The 11,444-nt window shown below is 44.0% G+C and overlaps 1 protein-coding gene across 2 annotated transcripts in view; it reads left to right on the forward strand.

Annotated features, from left to right (window-relative positions):
* herc2 (HECT and RLD domain containing E3 ubiquitin protein ligase 2) overlaps positions 1 to 11,444 on the forward strand; it is a 49,968-nt gene that overhangs the window by 31,785 nt on the left and 6,739 nt on the right. For both annotated transcript variants that reach the window (XM_005727136.2, XM_005727137.2), the window contains exons 59-79: positions 83 to 317; positions 1,037 to 1,214; positions 1,430 to 1,511; positions 2,237 to 2,408; positions 2,492 to 2,636; positions 3,103 to 3,328; positions 4,523 to 4,694; positions 5,038 to 5,224; positions 6,124 to 6,267; positions 6,355 to 6,546; positions 6,625 to 6,778; positions 6,895 to 7,002; positions 7,079 to 7,210; positions 7,783 to 7,941; positions 8,028 to 8,146; positions 8,390 to 8,515; positions 8,597 to 8,752; positions 8,838 to 9,152; positions 10,195 to 10,409; positions 10,551 to 10,728; positions 10,829 to 10,990. In XM_005727136.2, the coding sequence (XP_005727193.1) occupies positions 83 to 317; positions 1,037 to 1,214; positions 1,430 to 1,511; positions 2,237 to 2,408; positions 2,492 to 2,636; positions 3,103 to 3,328; positions 4,523 to 4,694; positions 5,038 to 5,224; positions 6,124 to 6,267; positions 6,355 to 6,546; positions 6,625 to 6,778; positions 6,895 to 7,002; positions 7,079 to 7,210; positions 7,783 to 7,941; positions 8,028 to 8,146; positions 8,390 to 8,515; positions 8,597 to 8,752; positions 8,838 to 9,152; positions 10,195 to 10,409; positions 10,551 to 10,728; positions 10,829 to 10,990 (3,557 nt within the window). The remainder of the gene's footprint in view (positions 1 to 82; positions 318 to 1,036; positions 1,215 to 1,429; positions 1,512 to 2,236; positions 2,409 to 2,491; positions 2,637 to 3,102; positions 3,329 to 4,522; positions 4,695 to 5,037; positions 5,225 to 6,123; positions 6,268 to 6,354; positions 6,547 to 6,624; positions 6,779 to 6,894; positions 7,003 to 7,078; positions 7,211 to 7,782; positions 7,942 to 8,027; positions 8,147 to 8,389; positions 8,516 to 8,596; positions 8,753 to 8,837; positions 9,153 to 10,194; positions 10,410 to 10,550; positions 10,729 to 10,828; positions 10,991 to 11,444) is intronic.

The raw sequence follows: 11,444 nt of genomic DNA on the forward strand, positions 1-11,444 counted from the left end.
ATGAATAGAAATGCTTTTGAAGATCTGTCCATTCACACGTGTTGTGCTACAGTAGTGTGTAACTGATATGTCGTCGTTGCAGTGACTGTCGAGGGGAAGATTTACGCATGTGGTGAGGCAACTAATGGCAGATTGGGTTTGGGCCTCTCCAGTGGGACCATCCCAATCCCCCGTCAGATCACCGCCCTCAGTAACTACGTGATAAAGAAGGTCGCTGTGCATTCAGGAGGACGCCACGCTATGGCCCTGACTGTGGACGGGAAGGTGTTTTCCTGGGGCGAAGGAGACGACGGCAAGCTTGGGCACTTTAGTAGAATGTAAGTCATTGAATGTGGCCACTGTGCACACCCCAGATACTTAACGCACCCTTTATTATCTCACTGTGTATTTTTAGCAAACTATGACTTGTATAATATAATATAAATTGAGCTCATGATTTCACAAGCTGTGTTCCAACTTCAGGAGTTTGATTTGACAGTTTACTGCCTTCATATAGTCTTGTAGCTGTACTCGTCCTTAATCGTCATTGTGATTTTATTCTTAAATAAACCTTTTCATGATTTATCAGCTTTAAATCTTAATTATAGTTGTTGCATGCACTGATTATGGGAAAAAAAAGACAGTCAGCACAATATGATGATTACACTTACAATGCACCTTTTTGTCATGAAACATCATCATCTTCTCTTGTTTAGAACGGAGTCAGTCAGTTTGGGCATTTCTTTATAACGTTAGCTAAAGCTGTTGGGTGCAGATATATGCTGTAGTGAAGGCAGGCCAACAGGGGCTAAAGCTGTGTTAAGTCTATGTCGCAACCTATGACCTAACCGTACCTAACCGTAAACTCCTTTTAACTCCTCTACCACGTAATGTTCCAAGCCATTTAGTTGATGCAGGCTGTTTCAGCGAGATGTGTAGTTAATTTTTTATATCGTCATATCTGCTTCATGGACAGCAGTTTCTAATGAAATAGAAATAAGTAAGGACTATTAAGAAGAGTCTGATTTTTATTTGTTTGCTTTATTTTTTCCTTTAGGAACTGTGACAAGCCCCGGCTTATTGAGGCGCTGAAGACAAAGCGCATCCGTGACATCGCCTGTGGCAGCTCTCACAGCGCTGCCATCACATCCAGCGGGGAGCTGTACAGCTGGGGGTTGGGTGAATATGGCCGACTCGGACACGGGGACAACACCACTCAGCTGAGGCCCAAACTGGTAAGCTCAGCCTTTGTTTACTTTACACACATGGCTGCCCATTGTGTCATCAGCTGATCAAAGAAAGATGAAATTTGCATCCAGTATATGATGAATTCACACACTTTACACAGTATAATTCACAGCTTTGAAGCAGCAGACAGATTGCTTGCTACATACAGACTTAACTGCATGACGTGTGATTTGATCGTCTTACTCTTTTGTCTGTCGTTCAGGTGAAAGTACTTCTGGGACACCGTGTTATCCAAGTGGCTTGTGGGAGCAGGGATGCTCAAACTCTAGCCCTCACTGATGAAGGTATTTCTCTTATTGCCCTTAAAAGTAGCCCTACAGATTAACAGCTGTTGGATTTGGCAACATAGTCACGTTGTACTGTTGACATTGTGATTGTCGCCGACTAATGCAATTGGATTGAAACTTAAAATATCGTTGTTGTTTTTATTTATACAGCACATTTAATGTGCTGTATAAAGCAACATCAACCAAAGTGCTGTAAAGGATTACAAAATAACTAGTAACTATATTATCTTCAATCACCTCTGTCATTTAAAAACTGTCCAACAGGCAGAAATCCCAGCAGCTCTTTCTGGCTTTGTAATGGATCAGTGAAGTCTGTTCTTTTCTATCAGCAAAACATGACCAACTAACAGTGAAGAGCAGCATTTAGACTTTGATCAAGCCTCCTCTTAAAAAAAAAAATACACTCATGCAAGTGTTTTTAACTTTTAACCTTTTTTTAAAACGGTCTTGTCCGACAGCTTTAGCAAGCGAACCATCCCCAGAGTGCTCTGTTGTGCCAAACCCATTTGCTTTGCCAAGAGAAGCTTTACAAACTTTATAGGCTCGTCTTGTTAAGGCTTATTTGGTTATTTTATCACTAGTGCTAAAGCTGACAGGAGAGGCAAAATTTGAACTTTTAAATGGTTCCAGTAAAAAAAAAAAAAAAAATATTTTTTTTTTTTTTTTGACACAATTGGGTTCCAGTTTCTAGTCTGTAAGGTTTTGGGGTTTTTTTTCTTCAGGATTTGTGTTCTCCTGGGGGGATGGGGACTTTGGGAAGCTGGGTCGTGGAGGAAGCGAAGGCTGCAACGTACCACAGAACATCGAAAGGCTCAACGGGCAGGGCGTCTGCCAGATTGAATGTGGAGCACAGTTCTCCCTGGCTCTCACTAAATCTGGAGTGGTGTGGACCTGGTGAGATGAATGTGTTCCATGTTTAGGTTATCATTCATTATCTGTCCTCAGGCTTTCTTTGACCGTTAACTGTTTCCAAACAGGGGCAAAGGCGATTATTTCCGGTTGGGCCACGGCACCGACGTCCATGTGCGGAAGCCCCAGATGGTGGAGGGACTGAGGGGAAAAAAGATTGTCCACGTTGCTGTCGGAGCGCTGCACTGTCTGGCTGTCACAGACACAGGACAGGTTTGTACTGACCTCAACAAATGGTGTTAGAAACCAGAGCACACCCTTCAAAGTCTGATCATTTAGTGCCGTGGCTCTGCTCCAGATGTGAGTTTGTGTTCCTGCAGCAAGACCTGATTTATTGAGCAGTTAGCTCTGACCTTTTGCTCTCACACTGATTTTTTTTTTTTTCTCTTCATCTTGTTTAATAGTTTTCCTCAGTACAAATTTGATTATACTAACATATCACCTCCAATGATAAGAGGCAGCTGGTCAATGTTTTTTAAGAGACTGTTGAAAGTAAAAGCTTGGCGCTGAGCCTTCACTGTACAGGAAAGAAAGCGATTCAGAAATGTGTCAAATGTACAGAAATCTAAGGTGGTGTGAAATGTTTGATGGTATCTCGTAACCTTTTGTTTGTGACATACACGAATAACAGGTGTAATAAAAACTCCATCTAATTAAAGGCTTTATGCTTCTCTGTCAGGTCTATGCGTGGGGTGATAATGACCACGGGCAGCAGGGAAATGGTACTACCACAGTTAACAGGAAGCCCACCCTGGTTCAGGGTCTGGAGGGACAGAAAATCACTCGGGTGGCATGTGGCTCATCCCACAGTGTGGCCTGGACCACAGTGGATGTGACCACCCCCTCTGTTCATGAGCCAGTTCTTTTCCAGACAGCCAGGGACTCCCTCGGAGCGTCATACCTGGGTAAGCCTTGCTGTTTACATGCAGCTTCTCCACAAGGTGGAGCTGTGCAGTCATTCAGTGCAGCCAAGCAATTTTTCAGCAATGATGCTTTAAAAAGTCTTTTTTTTTTTTTGTAATCAGCATTTAAGGTAAATATATGCTATTAAAAAACATCTGATGGATGCTCTTGAGTTCACTTATTTTCTAAATAAGCGCCCAGCTCTGCACATCCTATATTGCCAGTTGTGGTAATAGTAGGGCAACTGCAGGGGTTGGATATTGAGACGATGGGGCATACATCGACCATTTCTTGAACAAAAAGTGCTAAAACCACCTCCATAGGACGACACTGAGTCAAACGTCAACCTTTCGGCTTAATTTTTCACCTTCAGTTTTGAAGTATTAAAAAGCCTGCAGTTCCTCTAATGTGTACAGTAGGCTCTTAATGTCAGTCAGTCCCCCATAGACGGGGGAAGATGCTAAAAGGTCCATCTAATTTTATGCTTTTTAACAATTATATAGCATCGTGACTTTTTTTATTTAACTTACCTGTTTAAATTGGCTTAAGGCCTAAAGTTTGCTTTATCACACTTTGTTGACTGACAGGCGAATGGTTACATTTGTGGTTTTAGCTGCTAGCTTTTTGCTAGGCTGCACCTCGGCTAATGGAGTCCCTGAACTGCATCTCTGGACCTTTTTTGTGCTGTAGGAGATTTAGGACTGTCTAACACTTGAAATAATGGGGGTTACCCATCTGAGAGCTGACTCAAATTTGAAACTAAAAAGCAAACTCATTTCCTATTATGGTCTCTCTCAGTGGGCCCAGGTGTAGCTCATTTAGCTAGTTACCATCAGATCAAGAGCTGCACGACAAAGAACGACACAACAGAGATAAAACAAGCACAACCTTCAGGATGTCTGGGCAGTATGGGTCATCACAGCAATAAATTAACAATATTTTTCTCTTCTGTACGGCCTTTGCTTTTCAATCTGGAAGCTCTCAACATCCATCTTTCACAGAGTCAATATTGTCTCCCTCATTGTGTGCAGGACCCAAACACGACCATATCAACATCTGCATCAGGCTTCAGCAGCAGTTACTTTTCTTAGCTGCAGGTGGTAGAAAACACAGGCCTGGAAGTAAAGCTGGAGCTGTTTTACGCTGCCTCCCATCAATGACAGTGCGTCTCATTGTTTTGGTGTTGTACTCTGTAGGTGTCCAGTCAGACAGTGACTCATCATCAGTGAGTAACAAGCTGAGTGGGCAGAGCAGCGTGAAGTCTAATCGACCCTCACTGGCCAAAATTCTCCTCAGTCTGGATGGAAACCTGGCCAAACAGCAGGCTCTGTCTCATGTGCTGTCAGCTCTTCAAATCATGTATGCAAGGTAGGCTGTATGCACGGTTTGAAAAATCTATTTCTAATGTGCAGGAAGACTTGCATGGAAAATGTACTTTCTTTAAATGATAGAAATGTGAGAAGTAAAAGAAAACGGGTAAAGAAATTCAACTAACAATACATGATATGAAACTTATATCCTGCAGCTATTCAGGGCTTGAATGCTGTAACTTCTATCTTGTTCGTTTAATTATGTATGACCAAACTGGCTGACTCCGTTCTAAACAGGAGAAGATGATGATGTTTCTGAATAAATTAAGTATCTGACTGGCAGGAGTCGTCATCATTAATTGGCGTTAAATGTTGACAGACTGTGTTGTGTGTTCCCTCAGAGATGCAGTGGTGGGCGCACTCATGCCGGCCAGCATGATCCTGCCAACAGAGTGTCCTTCCTCTTCACCTATTCCCCCATCAGACTCTTCATCCTCATCCAGCGTGAGCGATGAAGAAGGTCCTCCCGTTCCACCAGAAGCTGAAGAGCGAGTCAGCCCAAATCCCTGGCAAGACAAGAAGGGAGAGGTCAGGAACACAATACACCTTGCCTCTTAAAAACCTCACGGTTTAGTAAATGTCAGTGAGGCTGTTCTCGTGCTGTTTGGGTTTTTGAAGCGCTGCCTCAGCTGGACTTTCTGCTGATTTCCTGTTAAATTGTAAAAACACTCAGTGTGCATTTTTTGTCCATGACGACCAGGTGTGGGGATGCAGTCATCAGCAAACTGCATTTGGGTCCAATCTTGGAGCTCTCACAGGACCTTGATGAGAGTTATGAGTTTAAGTTTCTGCAAACATTTCCATTCTTGGTGTTCTTTCTAAAGATAACTGTTATGGTTATCTCTGAGCATGATCCAGCTTCATTTAAACAACCTGAAACCATTACTTATCCATGTTTTTAAACTTCCTTGTTGTGCAAAGAGCCCTCCTCTCCTCTCAGAGAGTGGTGTGTCTGAAATATGTAGTAGTCACCCGCAACAAACAGGCCTATAACAAACAGGCCTGTGACTTTTTGGGGTGGATAGTTTTCTTTTGATCCTCACAGCACTGAGACTTTGGTGAAGCTGACTTTTTTTCACAGCCTAACCACACAGCAAGAGGGTCCTGAGTTTGAACCCCAGATGGGCCCTTCTTTATGGAGAACAGATTTGTGTGGTTTTTACCCCTGAGCTGTTAAAAGCTGATGGGATACTGCCGTCACCTCACAGGGGCAGCGTGGACATCCAACTTTGTGAACACAGTAACTCAAGAACGAGGCAGTATAGGACTTGGAAAAGTTGGAATGTCTGTGACCTTAAACAGTATATTAGATGTATATTTACTCTCAGATATGAAGATTCTTAGTGGGAGCTTGTTAACCGTGTGCAGTAAATATTGTTGTTTGTTGGCGTTTGGTGAACTTGGGTGAATTTGGTGTGTATGAACAGGTTCCCTCATCTGAAGACGCTATCACCCCGTCATCAGCAGTAACTCCATCAGCCTGTGGAGCCTCCTCACGTCCTTTCATCCCTGTCACTGATGACCCCGGAGCAGCCAGCATCATAGCTGAGACCATGGCGAAGACCAAAGAAGTAAGTCAGTCTGGTGGCAAGCAGAGACTTTGCCCTGAGCCAAGTGTTGTTAGCTTAAAGGTTTTTCTGTTGTTTGCTTCTCCTCAGGACTCTGAGAGTCAGAGCAAAGTGGTTGGTCCGGAGCCTCAGTACCTGGATGAGTTCACCAGTCTGCTTGTGCCGGATGACACACGAGTAATGGTGGACGTGTTGAAGCTTGCAGTATCCTGTCGTTCTGGGGAGAAAGGCAAGGAGGTCCTGTCTGCAGTGCTGTCTGGCATGGGCACAGCGTATCCACAGGTACTGTCATATATTCCCTGGAAGCTGTGCGTGCATCGCTCTGCAAATTGTTAACATTCTGTATGTGGGTCCTTGCAGGTTGCTGACATGCTGCTGGAGCTGTGCGTCACTGAATTGGAGGATGTTGCTACAGATTCACAGAGTGGCCGTCTGTCCTCCCAGCCAGTCGTCGTAGAAAGCAGCCATCCCTACACAGACGACACATCGACCAGCGGCACCGTAAAGATCCCAGGTTAGGAAAGAAAAAAAAAAGACCTTTGAAAGGCAGAGATCATTATCAGGGTCTTATTGAATCTCAGTAAAATCACTCTCTCGGACATAAAGAGCAACTTCTGTTTTGCTCTTCAGGTGCCGAGGGTCTGAGGATAGAGTTTGACCGACAGTGTTCGACCGAGAGACGCCACGACCCGCTAACAATCATGGATGGAGCCAACAGGATTGTCTCTGTCAGATCAGGTGATGAGGGGAAGAGATTAAACTTTACTCTCACAAAATACAAGAAATGAAAAATTAATGTAGCTGTGCGTTTCAGGTCGGGAGTGGTCTGACTGGTCAAGTGAATTAAGGATCCCCGGAGATGAACTCAAATGGAAGTTTACCAGTGATGGGTCGGTTAATGGGTGGGGCTGGCGCTTCACAGTCTACCCCATCATGCCTGCAGCGGGTAAGACATGATGGATAACAAACTTTTCTGATAATAGTTCTTTATTATTAGGGTTGTAAACGTTTACTATTGCACTGATGCTGAACAAACACTGTCATGGTGTGTGCCCAAGCAGCAGCCTCCACCTTGTACAGCTCTTATAATAGCTTTATAGGCTAAACATGTTTTTTGTAGGATGGAAACCCATGTTATTTTTTTTATTTGGTGTCAGTAGGGACTCTCTCATTGCTGGTGCCAGCTTCAAGTGGACGTTTGAACAACTTTAGCTTTTGGCACTTCAGCGTTGATTTTATTTTTCAGCAACAAGTGGATGGTAGCTACTAATTGTGTGTCAGGCCTCAGCTCTGCCAATCAGAGTCTCTGATCTGAACACAGTCTGTTAACCAGGCTTTCTGGTGTCAGCTGATGTGGACCTCCTCATCCAAATATGGCCCAAAAACAACAGCACTGTGGTACCCAAAAGCTAATGTTGAGACTTTAAAATGTAGAGTCCAGAAACCAGTTGGTGATAATATGATGGTATTATTTAAAGTGTATGTCTGTGACAGTCAGACTTCATTCTTCTTCTTCAGGTCCCAAAGACTTGCTGTCTGATCGCTGTATCTTGTCCTGCCCCTCCATGGATCTGGTCATATGTCTCCTGGACTTTAGGCTCAACTTTGCATCCAATAGGAGCATCGTGCCCCGTCTAGCCGCTTCTCTTGCTGCTTGTGCTCAGCTCAGTGCTCTAGGTACAGAATTGTGCTCTTGCTTCACCAGGTTATTTCTTAATAAAGTATGAAATAAATTTTTACAGAACTAAATTTGTTTTGTGTAGCTGCTGGTCACAGGATGTGGGCTCTGCAGAGACTACGGAAGCTTCTGACCACAGAGTTCGGTCAGTCAATCAACATAAACAGGCTGCTGGGCGACAGTGAAGGAGAGGCTCGCTCTATGGTGAGTACACGGTCATAATTAAGATATCTGCCCGATGGCTTAATTGGAATATTTGTTATCCATTTATTATGGTAAATTATTGGCCTGTAAAAGAGAGCTAAAAAATACTTGACTCTCGTGAAGATGTTGTAGCTAAAAAAAAAAAGTCCAGAAAAAACATTTCTTCCTGAAGAAAAGACGAGTGTTAGTTATGCATGTGGTCGCTCAGCACATGCGACTGACCGATGGCCTTTCTTTTTTCAGAGCTTCACAGGTAGTGCTCTGGCTGCTTTGGTCAAGGGGCTGCCTGAGGCTCTGCAGAGGCAGTATGAGTACGAAGACCCGATTGTCCGCGGAGGGAAACAGCTGCTTCACAGTCCGTTTTTCAAGGTATACACGCAGTTGTTCTCTTAAATACACAGTAACACCATAGTTTTCCTTTGCAGAGCATAACTTTAACACTTTGCCCAGGTACTGGTTGCTCTTGCCTGTGACCTCGAGCTCGATACCTTACCTTGCTGTGCGGAGACACATAAGTGGGCCTGGTTCCGCCGATATTGCACTGCCTCCAGAGTGGCTGTGGCTCTAGATAAGAGAACATCTTTACCCAGACCTTTCCTGGATGAGGTACGTCTGCACAGCTATGTTGTCTGTGCAAGCTTTCATTTTGCCCTGAAAATCTCTCTAATCCATTTTCCTTCACCTTTTAAAGGTTACAAAGAAAATTCGCGAGCTCATGGCAGATCACGAGAGCATGAACACCCTGCACGAGAGTCACGACTTATTCAAGCGCGAGCACGACGAGCAGCTTGTGCAGTGGATGAACCGGCGCCCAGATGACTGGACGCTTTCTGCCGGGGGGAGTGGCACCATTTACGGCTGGGGGCACAACCACAGAGGGCAGCTAGGGGGCATTGAGGGGGCAAAAGTCAAAGTACCTACATCTACAGAAGCCCTCGCCACATTGCGGCCAATCCAGCTTATTGGTGGGGAGCAGACTCTGTTTGCTGTCACTGCTGATGGAAAGGTGTGTTTGCTTTTACCGGTCATAAAAACCTCTGTGCCACTAACCCTTCACAGAGCATACATCGACAATATCAGCTGAACCATTGCTGCACGACTACTGTAGGGTCATTCATAAAAATGCATCACTACCTCCCACTTTAGCACATTTTTTCCCCCAGTTTTAGTATATTCAATGAAGCCGTTCAAGGAAGTAAATTAATACTATGAATATTTTCCTCAGAGTACAAAAAGATTTATTTTTTCCCCCCAGCATTTCTGAGCTCTCATAACTTAATCTGTGCAGAAAATTTTCATAAGATAAGAACTTTATTTATCCCGAGGGAAATTCTTTTGTCATACACATGCTCAATGCAGCAAGAGGGACAGAGGAATAAGATATACAATAGAATACTAGTATACAGTAATATACAGTAGGATAGTGCAAAATATAATATCAAATAACTAACAAGTAACAATATAACGATATCCTGAAAAATAAATATCTCAGCTATCAGTGAAGGTGATTCTAAAAGTGGCATAGTATTGTGCAAATGAATAACAGAGAGTAGCAGCATTATGATGGGGAGATGAAACAAACATTCGATGAAAAACTGTTGGGTGATATTGCACGGTCTGAATGGAAACAGAATAACTTTGTTAGCGAGGATGAGTTGTACAGTCCTATTGCCACCGGCACAAAGGATTTCCTGTGGCAGTCAGTTCTGCATTTCGGGGCGATTAGTCTTTTGCTGCATATGCTCCGATGGTCCATCATGGAGGCGTGCATGGGGTGGGAGGGGTTGTCCATGATACAAAGAAGCTTTTTTTTAGCATTCTCTTCTCAGACACCACCTCCAGGTTCTCCAGTCTGACACCCAGGACAGAACCAGCCTTTTTAATCGTGTGATATTTCATACTCCAAGTATCGCAATTTAAAGTCATGTACTTGTCATGTAAAAATGCATGGCTTGATTAAATATACGACAGACTGTGTACGTAAAGTCAGCTCAACCTTTATTTTTGCTTTGGGTTCTAACACCAGTTCATTTTCTGTCGATGCTCAGCTCTATGCCACAGGATATGGTGCAGGGGGCAGGCTGGGTATCGGTGGCACTGAGTCTGTGTCGACCCCAACCTTGCTGGAGTCCATTCAGCACGTGTTCATCAGAAAGGTGGCTGTGAACTCTGGAGGAAAGCACTGCTTGGCACTGTCCTCTGAGGGAGAAGTCTACTCATGGGGTGAAGCTGAGGACGGGAAACTCGGCCATGGGAACAGAAGGTTAAGACTACATGCACTAAAAATAAGAAAACCTCTTTCATATTAAGTTTATAGTTCATACATATATAAAACTAAACCTCACTCAAAAATTTGGACAGTAAAGTAAATTTTTGTGCTAACTGTGCGTCCTTTTGTCTTTAGCCCCTGTGACCGTCCCCGTGTGATAGAGTCTCTGAGGGGAGTGGAAGTGGTGGATATTGCAGCCGGAGGAGCTCACAGTGCCTGCATCACTGCCAGCGGGGAGCTCTTCACGTGGGGCAAGGGTCGCTATGGACGCCTGGGACACGGAGACAGCGAGGACCAGCTTAAACCCAAGCTGGTCTGTGGTCACTCGACTCAGTTTCTCACAAGACTCAAAAATAAATAAATAAATAAAATGTGCTTAACTTGTAAAGAGTAACTGTGTGTGCTTTATCCAGGTGGATGCACTGCAGGGTCACAGAGTCATTGATGTCGCCTGCGGCAGCGGGGATGCCCAGACACTATGTCTAACTGATGATGACATGGTCTGGTCCTGGGGAGATGGGGACTATGGCAAACTGGGCCGGGGAGGCAGTGATGGCTGCAAAATCCCCATGAAGGTAAGAAGGATTACAGAGCAGTGTGTACTGGAGGTGAACAGAGGCATCAGTTATACCTCAGTTTTCTAGTTATTTCATGTGGGAGACCAGAGTCTGAATCACCTAATCAGTTTTCTGTTCTTTATAAAGTCAGTATACACAACTTTTAGTTAAAGGTATTTATTGTAAATTCTTGTGCCCCCAAAAAATAGATAAATAGGTTCATGTAAAATGGGGCCAGACTGCACTTTTTTAGGTACTACCAATTTTGTTAAGTAGCAGCTTTGCTAAATACATAGAAGGGTGTGTCATGCTGCCAAATATCTTCTCTTTGGTGTGGTAAGATTGGCTTTTGAAGATGACTTAAAGGCCACGGCAAGAGAATGGTGTCACCTGTCATGGTGTACAACAGTTATGCTGGCACCACCTGGATATGCAAAGATGAAGACTGTTAGAAAAGGTCCTGAGGGTGAAG

This window comes from Pundamilia nyererei, unplaced genomic scaffold (genome assembly GCF_000239375.1).
Source record: "Pundamilia nyererei isolate P.nyererei 1_Seehausen unplaced genomic scaffold, PunNye1.0 scaffold00023, whole genome shotgun sequence".
NCBI classification, from domain to species: Eukaryota; Metazoa; Chordata; class Actinopteri; order Cichliformes; family Cichlidae; genus Pundamilia; species Pundamilia nyererei.